At 45.1% G+C, this 25526-nt stretch overlaps 2 protein-coding genes and 1 long non-coding RNA gene across 4 annotated transcripts; 1 reads left to right on the top strand and 2 right to left on the bottom strand.

Annotated features, from left to right (window-relative positions):
* Positions 1 to 940: 940 nt before the first annotated feature.
* LOC107281536 (protein MAIN-LIKE 1-like) lies at positions 941 to 7150 on the top strand. Of its 2 annotated transcripts, none has more exons than XM_026026769.2 (8): positions 941 to 1076; positions 4519 to 4609; positions 4701 to 5558; positions 5644 to 5852; positions 5958 to 6252; positions 6329 to 6427; positions 6498 to 6871; positions 6959 to 7150. In XM_026026769.2, the coding sequence occupies exons 2-8, from the start codon at positions 4520 to 4522 to the stop codon at positions 7002 to 7004; spliced, it is 1971 nt and encodes a 656-aa protein (XP_025882554.2). In that variant the 5' UTR covers positions 941 to 1076; position 4519; the 3' UTR covers positions 7005 to 7150. The 2 variants fall into 2 exon arrangements, with proteins under 2 accessions (XP_025882554.2, XP_066168237.1); XM_066312140.1 differs by lacking the exon at positions 941 to 1076 and adding an exon at positions 4281 to 4420.
* Positions 7151 to 13698: 6548 nt separating this feature from the next.
* LOC4343852 (protein EGG APPARATUS-1) lies at positions 13699 to 14383 on the bottom strand. The gene has a single exon (XM_015789826.3). The coding sequence runs from the start codon at positions 14322 to 14324 to the stop codon at positions 13983 to 13985; it is 342 nt and encodes a 113-aa protein (XP_015645312.1). The 5' UTR covers positions 14325 to 14383; the 3' UTR covers positions 13699 to 13982.
* A 2253-nt stretch (positions 14384 to 16636) lies between these two features.
* On the bottom strand, positions 16637 to 18604 carry LOC107281531 (uncharacterized). The gene is made up of 2 exons (XR_001547370.3): positions 17214 to 18604; positions 16637 to 17114 (listed from the first exon to the last, which is right to left on the bottom strand). It is a non-coding gene; the product is annotated as an uncharacterized lncRNA (long non-coding RNA).
* Positions 18605 to 25526: the final 6922 nt, after the last annotated feature.

The raw sequence follows: 25526 nt of genomic DNA, 5'->3' as shown, positions 1-25526 counted from the left end.
TCAGTAGTCATTATCGTTTAGAGTTGGGTTTTGCTTAGTTATTTCTGTCATCGTAGTTTCGTCGCTAGTTCAGTTTGTGCAACCCCAACTTCGAATGCTTAATCATAATATGCTAATTCAGTTGTTGTCTACCTTGTTTTTTATTGTGTTCATCGATTCGCATGCAGGGATTAACCTTCTTGGTGAGATTAACCGGGCAGCGCACGGTTTATAACATGAGGAGACGGTTGCCTGGTTGATAACCTGAGTAGACGTGGTGTTGCGATTGCAGGATTCAGATTGTGTCAATCGGAAACCGGATCATGTCTCTCAAGTTTCCACCAAAGCGAGAGCTATCAGTACCTATCAAATCATATGACCTAGTTGCTCTCATCAGACGGTCCAAGGATCTGTTTGATTTGGTGCCAAATTTTTACCTATGTGTTAAAATCTTTACAAGTTTTAACATTATCAAATTTAATTCAGTATAGAGACTAGTGTGGATAAAAGTGGGTACCAGATCAAATATTTACTTTATACTATAAAATTCATCACCATTTAATATGATAAAAATAAAAAATAATTTCCATCCAAACAAAGCCCCCAAAGCCGAAACAGCTAGACTTCCCCTCCGACCCTGTAGAGGCGGAACAAATTTTTACAATTTGGTCCTTTTTGAAAACTTATTTTACAAATAGACCCCTGGGAAAACTTAAACCGGAAATAGTCCTTTTTGGGGCGCCAGAGTGGCTGGCGCCGTACCCCAACATGGCGGCGCCAGCCACACTGGCGCCGTGCCCGTGCCACCGTGGCACTAGGGTTGTCGTGGAGGTGCTGACTGGGCAGAAAGGGGGCGCCAGCGACATTGGCGCCGCTCCTCGTACCACGGCGCCAGTATAGCTGGCGCGCCCCTCCTCTGTGCCTTAAACCCCGTGGGCCCCACCACCTTTCTCCTCCCCACTCCCATTTTCACCATTCCCAGCCCGAGCAGCGAGCTGCTGTTCTTCTCCCTCTCTCTCCCCCTCACCTCTCCACCTCAAATCCACTCAATTTGAAGCCGTTTTTCGCGGGATTTTTTGTGGAAATCGAAGAGAAAGGTAGACTCCTTCATTCCCCCCTCTTTTTTTTCATTTTTATTGGTTGAATTTGTAGATCGGTGGGTAACCCTAGAACCCCTTTTTTACCCAAATTTGTGATTTTTAGCATTTGTTCTTAGGATTGGCTTGTTGTAGTGCTACATGTTTGCAATGTACTCATTGGTGTCATGAATTTTTTAACCATATATGTGGTAATGTTAATTTTTGGATGGTTTGGTTGGATGGATGGATGAAAAATTATGGTTGAGGCATGACGGAGGTTTGGGTTGTATGATAGAGTATTTGTAATATTTCGATGTGTAATGTAGTAGTAAACTTGTTGATAGTTGTAGGTGGATTAAATATTTTTTTGGAGTAGTAGCTTTGGGACAATTTAAGTTATGCATTGGTTATAATATGTCGGTTTGGACTACGTTTAAAAATGAAGATTTAATTTTTGTTGCAAAGTTACATTTGATTTTTTGGTGTAGATGGATAGACTTGTTCGTGTTTACTATGGTGGTAGAGTGGTGGAACCTTATGTTGGTGGACATGTTGAGTTTGAGGATATGTCATTGAAGACTATTTTGTTTCCCACCCACCCAACTCTAGATGAACTAAGGTCACGAGTGAAAGAAGTTCTTGGATGGACCGAGGATAATGTGGAGATTCGTTTTTATGGGAGATACGATGTTGGTCAAGGGCATAAGTATATATTAAATGTGATAGGTCAGTTGGAATGGGAAGTTTACTTTGATTTGGTAAAAGAGTCTCAGTTTAGATCTCTAGAGGTGTTTGCATCAAAGTTAGTTCGTACCGTAGAAAATTTGGATCTAAACAAATCTCATTCTTATCATTACGTTGAGAAGAATTTTGTGACATATTATTCTCGTCGTGGAGGGGGTGCAAGTAAGAGTGAGTTGGTACGAGAAGACTTGGAGGGTGAAGGAGAGAAGAAGAGACCTTTGCTTGGAAATGATTTATGGGAGGCAGGACCATCAAAGAGACATTGCGGTACTGATGATGTGGATGCAGCGAGGGTGATGAAAAGGGAGTTAGTACAAGAGGGGCTTGATCTAAGTGAACATTTGTCGGCGAGTGTTCATTGGTCGTCGTACGGAGTCAACCCTGAATACCCGACAGAAGTAGCAGGCCAATATGTGAATCCAGATGATTACTTTTATGTCGAATTGAGTGGTGGTCACGATTCTGTCTCAGTAGAAGTCAATAGAGATGATGTTGACGAGGAGGCAAGTGTTGAGCAATATGATGTTGAATTTGCTGAAGACTCTGATGATGACCGTCCATTCCCTCCACTTACTAATAATGACAAGTTAGCATTAGAGGAATGTCGTGCGTTTGAGAAGGTGTTTGGGAGGAAGCCGGACATTCCTGAGTTTAGGGACCTAACACATGCCCATGGTGCACTAGTAGATGGCGGCATCAACCTAGATCAGTTGCCAGAACCATTCCAGTTGGATGGTCTCAGAAAGGGTTTAGAGTTCCCATCCATGGTCGCATTGAAGCTATGGCTCCAGGAGTACGCCATCGTGCACCATCGTCCATACCGTGTTGTCAATTCTGCCGCAAATAGGAGGTACACTGTTAAATGTGAAAACCCACGGTGCAAATGGAAGGTCCATGCAACTAAGAGGTCTAGTGGCACGTGGAGGATATCACGGGTAGGTAAGGAACATAGTTGTGCTACTGCCGAAGGTTCAGGGAGCCACCGGCAACTGACATCAAAGTTCATAGCAAATAGGTTATGCAATGCCATAAAACTGCAACCTACACTCTCTGCTTCTGCGTTAGCTTTGTATATATTTGAGGTTTTCCAGTATAGGGTGAAGTATGGCAAGGCTTGGAGGGCACGAGAGGAGGCTATGAAGCTCATTTACGGTGAATGGGGTGAAGCGTATGTCCGTTTGCCCACTTTGCTGCAAGCCATTAAGCAGAGGAATCCCAGTATGGTCTACCATATCGATACTCATCCTGATAGGGTTGTCAACGTTGATGGAGTGACCAAGAAAATTTTTATGCGTGCATTCTGGTGCTTTGGTCCTTCCATTGAGGCTTTTAAACATTGTAGGCCAGTACTAGCTATAGATGCAACCTTCCTAACTGGGAAATACGGTGGTGCCTTGATGACTGCATTATCAGCTGATGCGGAGGACCAACTTGTACCTTTAGCTTTTGCCTTGGTGGAGAAAGAGAATTCACGAGACTGGTGCTGGTTTATCGATCTTGTCCGACGGGTTGTGGTTGGGCCGCATAGGGAGGTTTGTATTATCTCAGATCGACATGCTGGTATAATGAATGCCATGATGACTCCTGTTCCAGGATTGCCATCGGTTCACCACCGGTGGTACATGAGGCACTTCAGTGCTAATTTCCACAAGGCCGGTGCGGACAAGCATCAGACAAAAGAGCTCCTAAGGATATGTCAGATTGACGAGAAGTGGATATTTGAGAGGGATGTTGAGGCACTAAGGCAGCGTATTCCCGAAGGTCCTCGTAAATGGCTTGAAGATGAGTTGTTGGATAAAGATAAGTGGTCTCGTGCATACGATAGAAATGACCGCCGGTGGGGTTACATGACAACCAACATGGCCGAACAGTTCAATAGCGTGCTAGTTGGTGTTCGTAAGCTTCCAGTGACGGCCATCGTATCATTTACGTTCATGAAGTGTAATGACTACTTTGTGAACAGACATGATGAAGCTTTGAAGCGAGTCCAGTTAGGGCAGCGTTGGTCCACCAAGGTTGACAGTAAGATGAAGGTGCAAGAAAGTAAGGCGAACAAACACACTGCAAGGTGTTTCGATAAGCAGAAAAAGACATACGAGGTCACAGAGAGGGGTGGTATAACGCGTGGTGGTGTTAGATTCGGCGCAAGAGCCTTCAAAGTTGAAGGTGAGGGGAACTCATGTTCTTGCCAAAGGCCATTGCTCTACCATATGCCTTGCTCACATCTTATACACGTTTATCTGATTCATGCAATTGATAAGGAATCTCCCAACCGAATGCCGTATCAGTTCTCTTCAAGAGCCGTTGTGAACACATGGGCAAGTCGCTTTGAGCCATACCTCGACCCCACACAGTGGCCATCGTACGATGGTGAAGAATTTGTTGCTGACCCAAATTTGAAGATTAAAACAAGAGGGAAGAGGAGATCGAAACGATTCAAGAACGAAATGGACTCAGGTCTGGGTGGTTCTGGAAGGAAACCACCTTCATGCGTTCAACTTGATGCTGCGCCGGTGCAAAATAGATGCTCGTTGTGTCACCAGGAGGGTCACAAGAAAACTAAGTGTCCTAAGCGTCCAAAAAAGAAGAAGTCCAAAAAAAATTTAAGTGTTAGGGAGGTAAATATTTTGTTTTCCTACTCATGTTCTCGCATTCATTTTCTTTTAATATATGTCACATTGGTAACTAACGGTGAATTTATTACTTTTTCATGTAGGATGGCCGAGGAGGGACAACCGCCGACTTACCCAGCCTTGGAGGCGTACTACGAGGCCCGTCATCGCGGGGCTGCGATCGAGGCGGGGAGGGTATGAATCGGCATTGATTCACTTGTGCATAAGTATCGGTAGCGTGTATTTGACATTATATTAACTAATTGATTTACAATTGCTAATGCAGGTACTTCAACCGCTCCGAGTCAGAGCTCATGCCCCCCCAGTGTTCGACGATAGGTACATCCCGTACCTAAGGGCTGCCGGGTTGCTCGGGGTGGCCTTGGTCGTGAGCAGAGGAATGCCAGTGTTCAACGCTCCTGCGTTGACAGCACTTGTGGACAGATGGAGGCCTGAGACACACAGCTTCCACCTCCCCAGTGGTGAGATGACCATCACTCTACAGGATGTGGCTATGATCTTGGCCCTCCCATTACGGGGGCATGCCGTGACGGGCAAGACAGATACTCCTGGATGGCATGCACAAGTGCAGCAGCTGTTTGGCATTCCACTGAACATTGAGCAGGGGCAAGGGGGGAAGAAGAAGCAGAATGGAATACCCCTGTCTTGGCTGAGTCAGAACTTCTCACATCTTGACGACGATGCTGAGCCATGGCGTGTTGAGTGTTATGCCCGTGCATACATCTTGCACTTGTTGGGAGGGGTTCTGTTTCCTGATGCTGGGGGTGACATTGCTTCGGCGATATGGATTCCTTTGGTCGCCAACCTTGGTGATCTGGGCCGTTTCAGTTGGGGGTCAGCAGTGTTAGTGTGGACATATAGACAGCTCTGTGAGGCCTGTTGTCGTCAGGCACCATCATCCAACATGAGTGGTTGTGTGCTATTGATTCAGATGTGGATGTGGTTAAGACTACCGGTTGGAAGGCCTAAGTGGAGGCAAAGCTTCACTCCTTGGCCCTACAATGAGCCAGACATGGAGAAGACAGTGGCCTACCTTTTTGAGAGTACTGCCACTGCACATGCTCACCGGGATGTGGCATACAAGCATTATGTCAATGAGATGGACTGCTTGCAGCCTCAACATGTAAGTACTTCCAATATCACTTCTAGTTAGACATTTACTTCTTTAATTGAGATACTAACCAACGACATCTCTTCAACTTTTGCAGATTGAGTGGTTACCATACCACACAAATGAGGCTTCAAGCCTGACCCTGAACTCGATGTGCAATCGAGACTCTGACTATTTCATGTACCAGTGCCCATTGATTTGTTTCTGGGCAGTTGAGTACCACCTTCCGCACCGTGTCATGCGACAGTTCGGGAAGAAACAAGATTGGCCGGTTGAGGACATCTCAACTGGAGTTGAATTACACAAGTAAATATTTCTTATCTTTGTTTGCTTTCATTGTCAATGTTCAATTTTGTACCATTTAACCCTTGTCGATGCTCACTACTATTTCATCACCTTCTACTTGTCTAGGTATGACAGGGTGAGAACAAAGAAGGTGAAAGACTGGGGGCTAGAGCATAATAGATACATTGATGAATGGAGAACAGCCGGAAGGAACGATAGGTACATCGAAACTATACACCAAAATCATCTTTTCTCAGAGTACCTTCGTTGGCTGCATAGGACATATAGACTGTTCCTCCGCCCTACTTGGACGGAAGCCGACATAGAGGATGACCGCGACTCCGATGAGGGGCGGAATCCCTATGATGTCCGGACTAGAGTTGGATATCAAATGGAGCACGCCCCACTTAGAGACAAAGTCGTAAGTTTTCTTGCATTTGTCAAAGTTACTTACATTTGCACCCTAGACCCTAACATATATCTTTTCACGCTTTCAGTCGAGAGAGCTCCTCAGGAGTGTGAATGAAATGGGGCATGCCCTCCAAGCTCCGAGGGGTGGTGAGGACACGGAGAACACGCTCCGCAATGTTTTAGAGGTAAAATTTATTTAGCACTTTGCATTACTTGAGTTATGCCTAACAAACTTCTTTTTTTTTTGAAATGCAGAAAGTTCGTCAAAGGTGCCGGAAACTTGCAGCAAGATTAGGTTGCAGGTCGGTTGGATTGGACGACGTGTACCAACCGGGGAGACTACCACCACCACTACCTCAATCCGCGCGTCCAAGTACTGCTCGACACTCCATCAGGATAGAAGAGCGTGAAGGAGTTGGTGGCTCGTCGTCGTCACGCATTAAGCAAGGGAGGGGAAAGGGGAAGGCGCCGGCTCCACCTAGCGACGACGATGACGATGAGGACGAGGAGGATGAGGACTACGTCGCACCAGATGCCGAGGAGATAGACATGTCACAGCTTCCCGACGCGCCTCAGGGGACGCAACCCACGCAATACAACTTGCGATCCACTCGGGCAGCGAAAAAGAGGTAAAATGAGCTTACCATTCTCAAATGTTATTTGATTTCCCTTATTTTGTTTTTAAAATGTTTTAAACATTGGATTTTCAAATGTAGGTACTCTCCGGGCTCGCAAGCAATTCGGCGCCAACGGAAGAAGTAATTTGTATGAAGTTAATTTATTGGTTGGTAGTATGACATATGTGGTGCACTATGTGATATAAAATGTGATGGACTATGTGAGGACTATGTGATGGACTTTTGACATTGTTTCATGTGTGGAATATAGGATGGACTTTTTGCATTGTTTGATGTGTGGGACATGTGATGGACTTTTGGCATTGTTTAATGTGTGGAATATGTGATGGACTATGTGATGGACTTTTGGCATTGTGATTTGTGCAATTGGAACTTGTTTTAGTCTGTACGAATCTGTGAATTGTGATTTGAATTGCGAACTGTGAATTGGTACATTTGTGCAATATGGATCTACAATTTGCAGGGAGGCAGAGGGCGGCGCCAACCACCCTGGCGCCGAGGTTGAGAAGGGCAGCGCCAGCCAGTGCCGCGTGGCAGAAGGGTTTCGGGCTGGGGGAGGGCGGCGCCAGCTACCCAGGCGCCGTGGTCCATGAGGGCGGCGCCAGCCGAGGCCCGGAGGCAGAAGGGCTTCGATGGGTGGAGGAGGGGGGCGCCAGCCACCCTGGCGCCGCGGTCGGGGGGGGCGCCAGCCGTTGCCTGGAGGCAGAACAGACTTGGCGAAAATTTGGGGGGGGGAGAAAGTTGGTGGGGCCCGTAGAGGAGGGGCGCGCCAGCCATGCTGGCGCCGTTCTATGAGGGGCGGCGCCACTTTGGCTGGCGCCCCCTTCGGCCTAGTCAGCACCTCCACGACAGCCCTATTGCCACGGTGGCACGGGCACGGCGCCAGTGTGGCTGGCGCCGCTATGTTGGGGTACGGCGCCAGCCACTCTGGCGTCCCGAAAAGGACCATTTCCGGTTTAAGTTTTCCCAGGGGTCTATTTATAAAATAAGTTTTCAAAAAGGACCAAATTGTAAAAATTTCAGGTAGAGGCGGCGACGTCGGTTTTCACCACGCTATGGCCCGCAAGACATGTAAAGTTGTCAACACGCTTGTGCGGTTTTGGGCCGAATTGAAGGCGACCTGCTGGTTGGGCGCCCAAGCTACAGAATAAGGAATAAGTTCACTTGATGACCCTCAAAAGTGATCGGAATATAATCCATGAGCCTAAACCGCAAAATCGGATATCTCGACCCTCAAACTATTAAAACCGGTGCAATTTGACTCCCTTGGCGGTTTTAGAGGGCGGTTTCGCTGACGTGACGGTATTGACCTAGTCTGTGTGCTGACGTGGCGCTTAGATAGCATTTCAATTAAAAAGATATACGTGGGACCCGTTTGTCATTCACACACACAATTGTGGATTCCACTGACATGTGGGCCCCACATGCCATCTTATCCGTTTCTTCTTCCTCCCCTCCTCCCTTCTCTATTTCTCTCCCTCTCCCCTACAGCCGTCCGCGGGGAGCGAGCGGCGGCGGGCGGGGGCTGAAGCAGCGGCGGACGGCGGGAGCTGAAGTGGCGGCGGCGGAGGTAGGCTGGAGTCCATGTCGTGCCGCTGCCACCACCACCCGCACCACCCGACGGCCGACATCGAGATGTCGTCGGCGGCCGAGCTCCCCTCAGAACCCGAGAGATTCTGCGGGTGTCGCGGCGGCTGGCGGAGACTGCGGCGAGCGGCTGCGGCTGCACGGAGTCCCGAGCGGCGGAGGCGCAGGTGTGGAGCGGCGGCCTACGAGCAGCGCAACGGAGACGCGGGTGTGGCGGTGGCGACCTGCAGGTCGAGCAGGGCGCGGCCGAGCTCGCCGTACCCCGCCGCGTGTGCCTCCCGCCGCCGCCGCTGTGGTCTCCTCCATCTTCACCGTGGTGGAGCTCAGCCCGGGCGCCGCCGCCGCCCGCAGGCGATCAGCTACACCGTCCGCTCCGGCCGCCTCGACGCGCTCGCGCTGCTCCTCCTTCTCGCAGCGGATATACCCCATGGTGAACGAAGACGCGCAGTATGGCGACGAGCTCCGGGCCGTGTGCCCGCCGGACGCGGAGGAGACGGCGTGGGTGCACCTAGACCACGGCACGCCGGGGGAGCTCGACAGCCAGTGCTACGTACAGGAACGTGCTCGCCGGGAAGGTGGTGGCTATTCAACTCGGATCACTGGACGCTGATCAGCGAAGCGGCGACGAGGCAGATGGTCGAGGACAACGCGGTGAACCTGTCAGCCCTTTGCTTGTTGGCTTGCCGCTTGATGTTAGTACACACATGCACTGCCTGTTGCTACCGCTTGTGCTTGCTAGCCGCAGTCCAGCCAGTCCTCATCTGTCGCCCCTTGCCGATTGCCTCAGCAACCAGCAGGAGAATGCTCGACGCAGATGCCTCCCAACTCGCGTGTGGTCGCGTCGTTGTCGGCCGGCTCAGCACGCCGACCGCGTCCATCGGCGGCGGCGGCGCCTCCCCCGCTCGCGCCGCTCCTCCCGCCTTCAACGCAGCCGCCGTCGCAGGTGCAGGAGAAGCCACCGCCGGATGCCGCCATCTTCGAGGGGATGCCGACGCGAGTCGCGGTGGCGAGACGCAAGCGGCCCTTACGCGTTCGTGGGCGCGGCGGGAGAACGGCGGAGGCGGGTGCGTCGTGGCCGGCAGAGAGGGCGTGGAGCATAGTGGTGGATAGTACAGTCACGGGGCTGAGGGTGGCGAGGACGCGGCCATTCTCGTGGCCCGTTTTCTTCCTTCCGACGGCCAACCTTCCACGGCAGTCTCGATCTCCGCCGCCGCCGCTCCGGCCCTCGCCCGCACGCCGCTGTCGCCGCTCCAGTGCCACTCCCAGGTCTCCGCCGCCGCTGGCCACCGTCCCACACTCGCGGAGAGAAAGAGAGAGGGGAGGATATGATTTATGTGGGCCCCACATGTCAGTGGGTCCCACCTATACTTTTGGTGAATGACAAATGGGTCCCACGTATATTTTTTTTATTTCTAATGCCACCTAAGCGCCACGTCAACACCATGTGGACAGAAGACCGAGTCAATACTGACATGTAAGCGCCACGTCAGCGAAACTGTCCTCCAAAACCACCAAGGGAGTCAAATTGCACCGGTTTTAAGAGTTGGGGGTCGAGATATCCGGTTTTGTGGTTTAGGGTCATGGATTAGATTTCGATCACTTTTGAGGGTCATAAAGTGAACTTATTCCACAGAATAAACCTAGCCCAAACATGCAAACAATTGTACAGGTGGCCTCAAATGAAAAAAAGAAGGGAGGGGGGGAATTTATACCTTAATTAGTCCGTTCCATCGTGCCACCTTGGTCAATATAAATGCTTGTTCAGTTTATTACCACTTTTAACCTTATCATTTTTTATGTTATCAAATTTGGTACTCTCTCCATCTACTTTTGATAGTCATATTTCATCTTGACACACAGACCAAGGATAAATAATTCTACTTATCATCTATTTAAATATGCTACTAGTCATTCCTCGTAAACAAGCGATTCATTAATATTTACATTTCTCAATACCCATGTAGCCAATCATGTGTTGAAGAATGGAGAGTCACGCATTAAATTTAAAAAAATCATTAAGATGATAGGTTGTTGGATTGAAATATGCCTATCAAAAATAAAATTTTTAGATTTGAAAATATGACTATCAAAAGTAGATGGAGGGAGTAATACCATAAACTAAACACTCTTCTTCATTGTCACCTTACCAAATTTTGATATTTCTAAAAGTTTCTTCCAATAAGAGAACTTTCAAAATTTGGTAAGTTACAAACTGAAAACATTCAACAATACCAACTTTGATGACACCAAAGTGTGCCAATATTTGGCAATGTCAAATCTTAGTGAGATTGATTTTGACAACGAGCTGAACTAAGCTAAGAACGCAAGCAAATTAGGTATTAACTGACAGCTCCATAAGTAACTCGAAAAGATAATGAAATAAGTCAGAGCTTTAATTTTGTCTTGTGTTTCTTCAGAAAAATAAACTAGCACTCGACTAAGCTAAGAACGCAAGCAAATTACTATGTAAAAAAAGGACAAGTCCCCCTAAGAAAACAGGCACCTACTTATGTGCTCGAGTTAAACGACATATTTGAAGACTATTTCCTCCGTTCTAAAATATAAGACACAGCCACTCTTAACCCAAAGACCAAGAAACAATTATTATCATCTTCTAGTTTGAATCACCATAATAAATACTCACTCCATCTACTTTTGATAGTCATATTTCATCTTGGCACACAGACCAAGGATAAATAATTCTACTTATCATCCATTTAAACATGCTACTAGTCATTCCTCGTAAACAAATGATTCATTAATATTTATATTTCTCGATGCCTATGTAGCCAATCTTGTGTAGAAGAATGAAGAGTCACACATTAAATCCGAGAAAGTAATTAAGATGATAGGTTGTTGGATTGAAATATGCCTATCAAAAATAAATTTTTCAGATTTAGAAATATGACTATCAAAAATAGATGGAGGGAGTATAATACATGCATCCAATAGAATTAGAGGTCTTGATGGTAGAGGATTAAAAAAGTAATAATTTAACGGAGAAGAGGTTCTAATTAATTGTATGCATGCATGCATGCCTTATATTATGGAACATCCAAAAAAGTAGTTGTGCCTTATATTATGGAACGTAGGGAGTACTACATGATAGATTTTCCTGGACACCACCCATTTTGTTTCCATGCGGTCCGAAACTGAAACCGCATGGAAAAATGGGGGGACGAGCACCGGGCTATTGCCCGCACGTCTTAACCCGACTGCACGGGATAATCCTCGTTATCCCGTGCTGTCGACTTAAGAGAACCGTACGGAAAAATCGATTTTCGCGTGCAGGCTTTTAAGTGGACTGTACGGAAAAGTAGATGGAGAGTATGGACGACCAGGATGGATAGAAGTACGTATGTATATAGTATACAACTCCCTCTATCTACTCGTGATAGTCATATTTCTAAATTTAAAAAAAATATTTTTGATAGGCATATTTCAATTCAACAACCTATCATCTTAATGATTTTCTCGAATTTAATGCATGACTCTTCATTCTTCCATACAAGATTGGCTACATGGACATCGAGAAATGTAAATATTGATGAATCGTTTGTTTGCGATGAATGACTAGTAGCATATTTAAATAGATGATAAGTAGAATTACTTAGGGCAGTCCTAACCCATAACACTAGACATGGTTTCCATAAACTCCACATCATCAAGAAACTAGTACTAGACACTACTCTTCCAATGCAAACACCACTATTCCATACTTCAATTTAATGCTACTTATCTCACATGATGCCTTGGATGTTATGTAGAAACCATGTCTCATGCTAGATATAGTTTCCTTATCTTTCCTCATTTATTCACTTGCCACGTCATTTTTTTTCCTAGGTGGCAACTTATTTAATTGCTATGGACACCATCCTATTTATTGGATTGGGAATGTACTTATCCTTGGTTTGTGTGCCAAGATAAAATATAACTATCAAAAGTAACGAAGAGAGTATATTTATATGAGTAGTACACAAGTCTAGTCTTGGTACTAGCTGGCGAGCCTTGTGCATTTGTTGCTTAATTATCTCGGGAAGGGAAAGAGTTGGGGAGGTGAGAACTGAGAATTGAAGGAAGGCAGAGCAGGGGAGTCGGTAGCTAGTTTTTACGGTGAAGAAGATGAAACGATACTCCGGTAATTGATCCTTGATTAATGTTCTAGTGGTACTAGTTTTATTGTGAGGTTTAAACGGATGAGGGTTGTAGCTGAGTCAATGACATGTCAGCCACGGCAAATTCAAATGGACGTGGCTTTGCATACAATATTTTTTACGAACGCAAAAAATTTGCACGTTAATATATTATAAGAAGATGGCATAATTTAGTTACACAACACAAACGGTCAGAAAGCCGTTGTCAGGGGCCAAGAAAAAAAAGAAACAAAAAACAAATACATAAACGGTTAGCTACAGAAAAAGAAAACTCCTACCACGAGGGAGGGATGGGTATGGAAACCCACTACACTCCGGCCTGCATCTAGGCAGGGAGCTGGAGAAGAGCGAAGATAGGGCGATGACGTTGTAAGCCGCAACCGTCTCGATTTACACAGGACCCTCCGCCTCGATTTACACAGGACCCTCCTTAGACACCAACCCAAGCTTGCATATCAGATTGTGCTGCGCACACGAGACCGTATGACTCGGGCCGTCGAGCGCGAGTTTGGCCGCAATCCTCTCGCTGTGGCTCGGCACTTCCCCATGGCCGCGATGGCAGGCGACGGAGGCGGGTCCAGTGGGAGCAACGCAGGGGGCAGGCCGGCAGAGGCCTAGAGCAGCTGGCAAGAAAGGCGCGTAGAGCAACGTTCAAGTCCGCCATCGGCCGACCCTCAAGATCGAGAACGACCATCTTTGCATGCCAATACTCGTATTAGCGGATTGTCCTGCCTGAAATCGTTGGAATTTTCAGTCACCTTTGAATTTACTGGATGTGCAATATAGACCAATATTCTATAGGAATTGTATATATATGGTTTGGAAAACTCAAATCCTTTTAATCAAAAGGCCAAATAAAAAAAATTCTATAAAATTTCAATTATATGAAATTCCTCTGTAAATCATTTACTTCAAAGAGGCTCTAAATTTCTTTTATGTTTCAAGCCAATTCAAATGATTTTTTTTGGAATAATAATTCAAAGGAATTTTGTAGGATTTCCAAAATTTCTTCAAGTACCCTGTGTTCCAAGGGATATTTGTTTGGATAATAGGGTTTAGACATGTTAAATTCCTACATAAGTTTAAACGGCAACATACTTAATTACCACAAAAACTTATTACACGGCACCTTATTACACATGACCATGGATGTACTAGCATATAACCACGTCGCCTAAACACCGTGAATTACTAGCCCACACAGATTCACAGCCAAACAAGAGTAATCTAAGCATGAACTCCATCACAAATCCCTCCTTAATTAGCAAGGCGATTACTCACTCAACCAAACGCCACACACGAACCAGCAAGCCAACGCCAGCGAGCGGCGGACGTCGGCGGCGGCGGATACCATTTCTTCCCTACAGGAAAGCGGCGGCGGCCGCCTTGGCGCCCACCGTGCGCAGGAGGTGGAAGTAGAGCTTGGGGTTCGCCAGGAACGCCGCGCGGGAGATGACGTAGCCGGCGGCGCCCGGCGCGTTCATGATGGCGCCGCCGACTGCCGCCGTGGGCCAGAGGAAGTAGGCGGCCACGGCGGCCCCGCCGACGGCCAGCGCCGACTTCCCCACGCCCTGCTCCTTCACGAAGCCGACCCCCGCGGCGAGGCCCGGCTTGGCCGCCGCCGCCACGGTGGAGGCCACGGCCGCCACCGCGCTCTTGGCGGAGTTGAGCAGGCCGCCGACGAACTCGCTCACGCCAACCATATTCTGCTAAGCAAACCAAAACGACAGTAATAAAGTAAAGTAGTATTAGCTACCGAGGTGAGGACTGAGTAGTGGAGTCTTCCGTTGCTTATGTAGAAGGCCATGGCTACAGTAATATAGTAAACTTCTATAAAGTTGCAACTTCCAAAAAGAATTTAAAAAAATAAAAACATATTCTTATTAGAAAAATCTAGTACATAATACCAGTTCCAACCCAAAACACTAGACATGGTTTTCATAAACTCCATATTATTAAAAACTAGTACTCCCTAGACACTACTTTCTCAATGCAAACACCACTCTTTCATACTTAAATTTAATGCTACTTATCTCACATGATGTTTTAAATGTTGTATAGAAACTATGTCTCACGCAAGACCTGGTTTCCTTCTCTTTTGTCATTGCCACATCATGTTTCATTCTAGGTAACAACTTATTTAATGCTATGGACATCATCCTAATTATTGGGTTAGGAATGGCCTAATATGTCACATCCCATACTAACCTTGTATTTTTATGAAACGAATGGAGCAGTCCCAATATATACGTATCATCATTATTGTTCTAATTATATTTTTATAAAGTTATTAAGAATATAACTATATAAAAGTAAATAAATCTAATAATTTTATCTATATATTGGATTTTTAATAACTTTCTGAATCTATTAATGATTTAAGAGCTCAAGGTTTGACTCTGTGTAGTATACACCATTAGAGCTTACTTGGAAACGAAGGAATTCGACATTGGTAAATACTACAGCATTGATTGATTGTTTGCACGGTCCCAAGGTGATTCCTTTGGCTAAAAAGGTCTTAAAGATAGGAGGTGCACCATGTACCACCAGCACTAACGAAACAAAAGTATGAGCTCTTGTACTACGCATCACAAGCAAAGCAACAGTGAAAGGTCACCTTGACTAACAACAGTGAACGACGAAATCGAAAAAGGTAAGAAACCAAAGCTGTGGAAAGCATGAAGGTGAAATGGAAGTGTGACGCAAGATGGGATTCCCTGATTGATGTCATGTATGCTTATGTCACGTTATGCTGCTAGGAAAGATAACCGGCAACGAATCTGGGAGTTTTTTTTGGAAATAATATTATTTTAATGGAAAATCGCAAAATTATAGGTCAGTTAGACGAAATCGCAAGTTTAGCACCCTGTCGAACGGAGGCAGTTCGAAAGGGTACCTGTCGAACTGCCCCAGTTCGATAGGGTACAGTTCGACAGGTAATAAAATAACATAAAAAAAGGGAAAACACTGTAGCGACACTGTAGCGACGCTGCCTATCGAACTCCCGCTGTTCGATACGTCCATGCCACGCGCCCTATCGAACTCCCCCTGTTCGATACGTCCCTATCGGGTACTGTAGCAAGTACTTTTTTATTTTTTTTCTTGGACAACTAGCCTGTCGAACTAGGGCCTGTCGAACTGCCCCAGTTCGACAGGGGTACCTATCGAACTGCCCCAGTTCGACAGGGCGCTAAAATTGCGATTTCGTCTAGCCGACCTATAATTTTGCGATTTTCCATTAAAATAATATTATTTTTAAAAAAAATTCACGAATCTGGTGCACTCATGCACACACACAATCAGGCCCCTCCAATCTAGATCCAAAGGCTAGTGTTCAGGTGAGGTAATTTTGCAAAAAAAGCGCCCGCCTCTTGCCCTGGCATTTTGCAAAAACCCCCCTCACGATTGGTTTTCCTATCCCCTCATCTATCAGATCGTGTGTCCTCCGAGCGCACTAATCCATGACTCTTGCGATTCTCTTTGTTGAACTTGTTCGTTCTCCTGCATTTCCTCTTGCCATAGGTGAAAACGGTGATTGGGAAGGAGCTTCATGTCCTTCCTATGAGGTAATCCTTGAACAAGACCTTATGTCTTCTCCTATATGATATTTTTTCTTACAAGCATACACATGTACTGGATACTGGATATTGTTATATTCTTTTTTTTCAAGGGAATGGTATAGGAGCTATGCAATGTTCTTGGCTTCCATGGTCTAACTTGATTTACTATTTCTAGAGATACTACTTGGTCAGGTGCTGAAGAATAGTTGAATGAAGATGGTAGCAAGAGAATATGGGAGGCATCTGCAGTAGCAGGAAAACTATTAGTTGATCAGGACAGCTTGCTTGATTTTAATGTATCTCCTTATATATGTACAAGTGCATTTCTCATTATTGATATGCTTCAGCAAGCACTGAAAATTTTCACTATGCATGTTCACATAATTAAACCTGGTATTGATAATTTTCACACAGAGACTTCGATGGAAAAACCAGCAAATTTTTTTACATTCATATCAGCAAGCCATCATAACCTTTTGCATTCAGATTTCAAGAATTTGAGAGATATTACATTCAATTCAATCTGGGTGAACATTTTTACCATGTAAGAAGAAAGAAAAATGTGCAGTCCGCTCAAAATTCAGAATGGCAAACATTCTGAATATTTCTGAAAATATGTGCAAATCAAATGTGCGTCAGATTTGTTGTTATTGCTTGGTAGTTGGTACTGCCAATTGTTGCTTTGTAACACCACTAAGCAGTAGCAATGATTCTTATCAAAATTATTCTTCTTGCTTCCTCACACCACCTAACAGTAGCAATGCTTCCTCAGAGCGATAGCTTTCAGAATGGTCAGGAACAGGGGCATCGCCACATACTACATCTACAATCACTCAACGCCGGAGAGAAAGCTAGTGCGCGTGTGTGCACCAGGATGGGTACTGTAACCAAGAGCAAGTACGGAGTTGCCTCCATATCCACTGTTGATGCCACCTGCAGTACCGGTGAGAGAGAGAGAGGGGATTAAATATTAGGGTTTGCAGAGAACTTGAAAAAGAGAAAAATGGAATTTGGGAATGTGAGAGAGCAAACCTGCAGCTTGGGTTCCTCAATAATGTATCCCAGATGATCGTTTTGAATCAGTCTTGAAGCTTTGCTTAGCCACCACCATCGCCGAGGAGCTTCGCGTCGTCGCCGCCGCCATCATCTCCGTTTTAACTTTATTTAAATTAGACTACTTCAAGATTAACTATGTTTAGTAATATCTACAAAATCAAATTAGTTTTATTATATCTATAATTAAATATATTTATCTTGGGATAAAAATGTAACTAATTTTTTCCTAAAAATTTGGTTAAAACTTAGAGCATATTCAATATATCTGTAAGTAAGGTCCATATCTAGAAAGTCTTCTCCACCAGCCCAGTAGTGTGCATAGATCTTAATGCAGAATCAACGACTAGGGGATTAACTGATGAATTACAAATTTGCAGGCGACTGCACAGTAGCAAAAGCGCAAAAAATTAAACTAAAAACCAGAATCTAGATTCCTTTTAGCTACTCCCTCCGTCAAAAAAAAAAACCTAGATGGGGATGCCCGGATTCGTAGTTTTAGGTGAAGTCACATCCTCATCTAGGTTGATTTTTTTTAGGGCGGGAGAGTATTTCTCGTAATCTCTCAGACAGAACCTACGTATTGCTCGAAAAGCTAGCTAGCCAGGATAGCCAGGATAACATAGCATGTCGAACAGCAATCGATCGTCGATCGATCAATGTGAGCAGCACCAACGCAAACACTTCAACTAGGTGGCACGATTAACGTAAGTTCCTACGACCAAGCAACAAGTTAACAACAAAGCAGCGCAAGACGTACGTACTCCATCCGTTTTATATTGTAAAACATTATAGCATTACCCACATTTATATGAATGTTAGTGAATCTAGACATAATATATTCATAGCAATTCTAAAAATTCTTATAATATAAAACAGTGGAAGTAATAATTAAGGTCGTCGATTCGTCACGTCACACGGCGAAGGCGGCGGCGGCGGCGACGCGGCCGGCGGTGTGGAGGAGGTGGTAGTAGAGCTGCGGGTTGGCCTCGAAGGCCATGCGGGAGATGAGGAGGCCGGCGCCGCCCGGCGCCTTCATCATCACCACGGGCGCCACCGCCGGCCAAAGCAGGCTCACCGCCGCGCCGACGGCCACGGAGGCGATGGCTCCCACGATGTATCCCACGGCAACCATGGCGATCCCCGATCCCTCTGCACTGGCTCGGCCTCGGCTTCTGTTGCTTACCACTTGGAAGTTGGAAGAGATGAGGCGCGCGCGATATCGGCGACCAAGATGGATACGTATGTACTCCATATATAATCCCTCCGTCCTTTAAAATAAACCAACATGTAACCTCTCATATAGAATAATAAATTTGGAATTCTGGACAGTTCTTTATCCAAATTTGTTGTATTAAAATAGATACAATAACAAACTATAAGCCAACTCTAAACACATATATAGATAAAAAGAAGAAAGTGAAGAGCAGTAGGCTATAATTTATAGCCCGCTGCAGCATAGAATGGACGCAATATATGTATTACAGGTGGGATCATGTATCAATAGTATAGTATATGTTTATAGGTAACTATTATATATATTGGCTATAAAATTGATTATAGATTATTTGGAACTATTAGTTGGCTATACTATTAAACTTGCTCTTAGGAGGGGATGTATCTCCTTCTAGATTGGGTTTTTTTTTATAGAGGGAGTAGCGCACAAGCTGCTTTACCTTGGGAAGCTAAGTAAGGCCTTGTTTAGTTCCCCTTTTTTTTCAAAAAATATCACATTGAATCTTTGGACACATACATGTAGCATTAACTATAGATAAAACGAAAACTAATTGCACAGTTTGCATGGAAATCACGAGACGAATCTTTTAAACCTAATTAGTCATGATTAGCCATAAGTGTTACAGTAACTCACGTGTGCTACTGGTGGATTAATTAGGCTTAATAAATTTGTCTCGCGGTTTCTAGACAAGTTATGAAATTAGTTTTTTCATTCGTGTCTGAAAACATTTTCCGACATCCGATCAAACGTCCAATGAGGCATCTAAAAATTTTCTTTTCACCAACCAAACGCACCCTAAATGACATGTGGGCCCGGATGAATTCGAATGGACGTGGCTTGCATGCCAATACTCGTCAAAAGCTTTTGACACGCGGATTGTTCTGCCTAATTAAGGGATCCGATCCTCATCAATTGGAAAAGAAGAAAAATTCTATGCACACAACCACGACATCCGATTCTCCTACGACCACGGTTTATGTGATGCCTGTGACATATACTCCCTCCATTTGATATTAATTGTCATATAATTATTGAATATATAAGCATATATTAATTTAATTTATTCCATAAATAAATCATAACATTGCAGATGTAAACTAGCATAATCGCATTATACGATCTACACATATAAATTGGACAGTAAACCTTGAACAGATCGAATATGCGAAACATAACGAATACGTATTGAGGGTTTTCGAAGCTCAGCTGCACAGCGGGAAGGACTCGCGGTACCGGGCGTTGACAACAGCGTGCAGCACCCGAGCGAAGAGAAAGACGAGCTATTGTGGATGAACAGCAAGCAGTCGCGCAAAGCGCTTCCCAAAAACCTTATTGTCACCTTCTCCCGATGCAGTACGTCGAAGGCGAGGGTTCCGGAGACCTGCTCTCCCAATCACTGGTGCACGCTGGCGAGCAGGATGGAATAAACTATGTGCGACAACACTGTATAGAGGAGGAGGCAAACCCTAAATTGATTTCGCGTGTGTGTTGACTGAAAACACGGCGGCTTAGGAGATTTGCTTCACTCCAGTGCAGGTCCAAGGCTTGTCTCAAGTGTCAAGAGCATGTAGGCTGATTTTATCCTGCAACCAGCAAGAAAGACAAAAACGTAATTAGATGAACGATAGCCAATCGGCCGATAGGGCCGATGACTTATTGTCAGGACCCAACCGATACGGGTAAACCTAATTGGCTGTGGCTTTATGATAGTCAATTAGAGCCAAAACCCTAAATATGCCCTATTGGTTGTAGGACTGTTTCTTTTAGTTTTTATCAATCGTTTTAAGACAATATTATGGAAATAGCCGATAGATCAATACTTAGAGCGAAGAAAGATAATGTACTGGCTAATACTCCAATACAGACTTATATAAACAGATTAATCTATAAAAATATACCAAATAACAATTGATCACCAGATATGAAGTTTAAGCGGTCAATCTAACTCGATGTATTTATATAAAGCAATCTATCTATATAAGAGGCAATTATAAATAAACAGATCATGAAACTCGCGCTATCATATATACCAGGTAAGATGGACTGAAACCCCAATACTATCCTTAGTTATGATTAGTTCCATGTTAGTTTCAATTATATGATTCTAAGCACGGCTAGGGATGATGCATCACAAAGTATGCAAAGAACATAAAGTCTAGACAAAATTGCTACAGGATATCGTGACTAGGCAAAATTTGCTATAGGACATCGTGACTTCACGGTTTTAGCTGTAGTACACCGCACGAAGTGACTTTTGGGGGAAAACACTCCCAAAAGTTGGATATTTGCTAGTGAACACCGCAAGCATTAAAGTAATAATTTACGGTTAGAGAGGAGAGAGAAATCGTGTGAAATGTCAAAAATGCCCTTGGGCCCACATGTCAACTCTCCTATCTCTCTTCTCTCTCTATCCCTCCTTCTCTTCTCTCTTTATCCCAAATGTCGTGGCGACGGCAGGAGGGCGAGGGCGGAGCGGCCGCAACAACGGGACGGCAATGGCTCCGGCCAGCGGCGCCTGCCGCCGACGGCGCCCCTCCTTCCTCACTCCGACGGCACCTCCTCACTCCAGTTGAAGAGGAGAGAGAAATCATGTGAAATATCAAAAATGCCCTTGGGCCACACGTCAGCTCTCCTATCCCTCTGCTCTCTATCACCTCTTTCACTTCTCTCACTAATCTCTTCTCTCTCTATCCCACATGTTACTGACGATGGTGGGTAGGCGAGGTTTGGCCGGGGCGGCGGGAGGACGAGGGCGGAGGCAGAACGGACGCGACCAACGGCACGCGGAGGAGCGGCAGCGCGGCTGGACGACGACGGCTGCAGCACGCGGAGTGAGGAGGGAGGGGCGCCGCTGGCCGGAGCCGTCGCCCGCGCGAAGTGAGGAGAGAGGGGCGCCGTCGCCCGCGCGAAGTGAGAAGCAATTTGATTTTGATCAAAATCAAAACGACTTATAATTTCAAATGGAGTGAGTACTTATCGGACTTCGCTAATATTTTTTTTTAAAGTATTTTAGTTAATCAGTAATAAAACATACTAGCAGTGAAGCCCACACAACCACCCAACCAGCCTGAGAGCGTACCCGTACATACCACCGCTCATGCATTTGGTACAATCTTATAAGAATTTGAAGCTTAATGTTAGTACGGATGGTGAAAATTCTATAAAAATATACATGTTTCAAATAAGAAACCCTTAGGACTTCTTTGGATGGTAGAATTTTTCGTTTTTTTTGTATGAATCAATTTAATTCCCATGAAATTCATTAAAAAAATTCTCAATTCCAACGGAGGCTTTAATTCACATTTCAGTAATACATAGAGTTCGACTGTTCGAGTGATCAGTAGAGCAGCGAGGTGTGTGGTACAACGAGGCAATGGGGGGAAATAAAATTAAGACTCCATACAGCTTGTAAAATTAAGAATTATTGAAAAGTTTGGATGGATTTTAGATGAGAATTCGTAACTATTAATATCAAATTTTATCGCTATTAATAAAAATAAAGTTTGCATATTGTTTTTATAGAATTTAGTCACATATCGGTATATGATATAAGTAGTACCGTATATATGGAGGGATTATCAACTAATACCCCATTGTTATCCACAAATTCAATGTGTAATCTTACCGATGATCTCGGCCTTCACCTAAGAAAAACCTCACATCAACCAATGATAATCTTATTATTTGCAATTAGCTAGAACAGTAACACTAACGATGACCTTGACAGTTACTATCATGAGGAAGTTTCTATCCCATTTCTCATGCCTCGTCTTGTTGTTTCGATCGTTATGTACAGCAAAGGAAAGGAAAAGGGAAGATTAGGAAGATTCGTTTTAACGAGATAAGTCATTACCGTATGATTAATTGGGTATTAACTATTTTAAATTTTAAAAATTAATCATTTGATTTTTTAAAACAACTTTTCATGAATTTTTTTTTAAAAAAATATATTATTACCAGTTCGGAAATCATCTGCCGAACACAGCCTAGACGACATCGATACCTTTTCCTGGTGGCAAGCAAAGTGGCTAGCTTAATTTCAACATGCAAGTAGCTGCAGCCAAACAGCATATAATTTTGGAATATTGTAATAGAAGAATATATTGTACCCCGTCCGTTCAAAATATATATATGACGTATTTTAATTAACCGTTAAATAAGCAAGTTTGACTATAGTCTTGCACTATTTTGCTTACGGTTGGAAAATCGTATAGTCATTAGAAAGCACTTTTGAACATGAATCCAACAATATCATTATTTATGGCAAAAAGAAACCTAAACATTATTTGAGATAGTCAGTTATAAGGTTCAAAATTAGACAGTCAAAATTCACATTACATTTCCGAGCGTACGGACGGAAGTAAATATGCGTACACGTTCGGCAAATATCATCCATGGGCCATGGCGTACGTATATGCTAGTAAGTAGTACTAGGAAAACATTTGTATATACTCCCTTATTTATATACTCGTAAAGAAACGTAAAGAAAGTTGTTTAGTATAATGTTTAAATCAAACATTGGGAATATAAATCATGAATAACTCTAAAGTTGTTGAGTTTGAAAATGTAAAAATTATATGAATAGATTTGTCTTAAAAAATAATTTTATAAAAGTATACATATATCACTTTTAAATAAATATTTTTATAGAAACAAGAAGTTAAAGTTATATTTTGGAGACCGTGTCACTGTCAAAAACTTCCTTTACGACTACGGAGGGAGTATATACTACCGTTACCGTATGGCGTACAGGAGTATCCGAGTACGTATATACGGGGTGTACACGTACACCGTACACGTACGTAGGTCCATTTTACACTTCTCGCCGGCGGCGGCGCCGCCGCAGCAGCAGCAGCAGGCGAGGCGGAGGCAGTGGAGCGCGAGGGCGCCGAGCACGGCGGGGGGCACACGACCACTGCGGCGACGCGGAGCCACCGCCGGTGTGTCCGTACGTCGTCTCCGGCGGCGGGTGTAAGAGCGTACGTCTCGGCTTCCTCGGCGGCCGCGGAGAGGAGCAGGCCGGCCAGGAAGACGACGAGCTCCGTGGTCCTCGCCATGACGAGCTCCCACAGGCGGCCGAAGCTGTGGTCGGCGCCGGCGCCGGCGGCCACGGCTGCAGCGCCGCCTGGTAGGAGCCTCTCCTCGCCGCGGTCTCCGGGAACGCCATTGCTGATCTCTCGATCTCAGTAGTGTGAGGAGTGAGTGTGTGAGTGAGTGAGACTGATGAGACAGGAAAAATATGTTGGGCTGTAAATATAGAAGTATGTTTATCTAGGCCCAAGAGGCCCATATTTCCATATGTACATGTATATGTTCAGTTGATAGAGTAATGAAAAAGAAGTGAAGCTTCCAGAGAAAACAAACACAAAAAACTTCATGGTATCAGAGCAGGTCGCCGGTGACCTCGCCGACGCTGAACCCAAGCTGGCGGCGGCGCGGACCAGCGTGGCACGGCGAGGCGGCACGGATCGGCTGCCGCCGAGGAGCCAGGTGGTGGCAAGGGAGCTGAGCTGGGCGTGGATCGTCGGCGTAGGATCCGGCTGCGGCGCTGTGACCGGAGGAGCGGCGGCGGCGGCGTCGACGACAGGGGTCGCCAGAGCTCGAAGGGAGGAAGGAGACGGCTGCTGCAGCTGCAGCAGAGGCAGCGACGGCAGAGGAAGCCGACGTGGTGGAAGTGCTGAGGGCACCGGGCGTGCACTTGCTGGCTGAGTTGCGGCAGGAGGCCCGTGCGGTAGGAAGGAGAGAGAAAAGGAGAAGTAGGAGAAGGAGAGGAAATCTGCAGCTGAGGATTTGGTGCTGTTGCTGCGCTGAGAAGAAAAGGAGAAGCTTGTGCTGTAGCGGTTGCAAGGAAAAAGAGAGGAAAGCTGAGGATTTGGTGCTAGTGGTGCTGCAGTTCTGGTTTGCTGCTGCTGTTGTTCTGCTGAAGTAGTGTTGCTGCTACTCTGACCTGAGAGAAACTGGGAAGTGGTGCTATTGCTGTGTTTTCTTCTTCAAATTGAGGTAATCAGTGTTGTTCTTGTTGCTGCTACTTGATTAAAATGGGGAAAAATCAGGGACTTGAACAAGTGATGGGTAAATTGGTGGACATGCTTGCAAAGAAACTTAGTGAGGCCCCAACTACAAGTAATGCAGTGGTTCCTCATACTGAAACAATGCAAAAAATTGAGTTGATGCAAAATGACATTAAGTTGGAGGGTGTTAAAAATTATTTGAGTTGGTCAAAAAGAGCTTTATTGATCTTGAAAACAAAGGGATTAGAAGAATATGTTACAAGGGAGATAAAGGAGCCTGAGAGCACTTCAAATGTTGAGTGGAAGACTTGGAGTACTACCAACTCTTCAGTAGTAGCGTGGTTGTTGACTTCACTTATTCCTGCTATTGCTACAACTGTTGAGACCATATCTAGTGCAAGTGAGATGTGGAAAACTCTCACCAATCTCTACTCAGGAGAAGGAAATGTAATGCTAATGGTGGAGGCACAAGAGAAGATAAGTGCTATGAGACAGGGGGAGCGTTCTGTTGCAGAATATGTTGCAGAACTGAAGCATCTATGGTCTGATTTGGATCATTATGATCCTCTTGGGTTAGAGCACCCCGATTGTATAGCAAAAAATGAGGAAATGGATTGAGCGCAGAAGGGTCATTGAGTTCTTGAAGGGCCTAAATTCAGAGTTTGAAGGGAGAAGGGATGCAATGTTTCATCAAACCACTCTTCCTACCTTGGATGAGGCTATTGCAGCTATGGCACAGGAGGAGCTTAAGAAGAAAGTATTGCCTAGTGTCACACCATCTTCACCAAGTGCCACATATGTAGTTGCACAAAGTAAAGAGACTAGGGAGTGCTTCAATTGTGGTGAAATGGGGCACCTTATGCGTGATTGCCGTGCTCCTCGCAAGCCTAGTTATGGGAGAGGAAGATTTGGTGACAGGGGTGGAGCAAGAGGTGGAAGAGGTTATGCAGGTAGAGGTAACAGAGGTAGGGGTTATGAGTATAGAGGTGATCACAGAGCTAATGTGGTCACTCTTGAAGAGGGTTCTTCTGGACCTACAAATGT

This window comes from Oryza sativa, chromosome 7, assembly GCF_034140825.1.
Source record: "Oryza sativa Japonica Group chromosome 7, ASM3414082v1".
NCBI classification, from domain to species: domain Eukaryota; kingdom Viridiplantae; phylum Streptophyta; class Magnoliopsida; order Poales; family Poaceae; genus Oryza; species Oryza sativa.
Note: the sequence above shows the minus strand (reverse complement) of the source record. Positions and strands in the feature narration are given on the sequence as shown.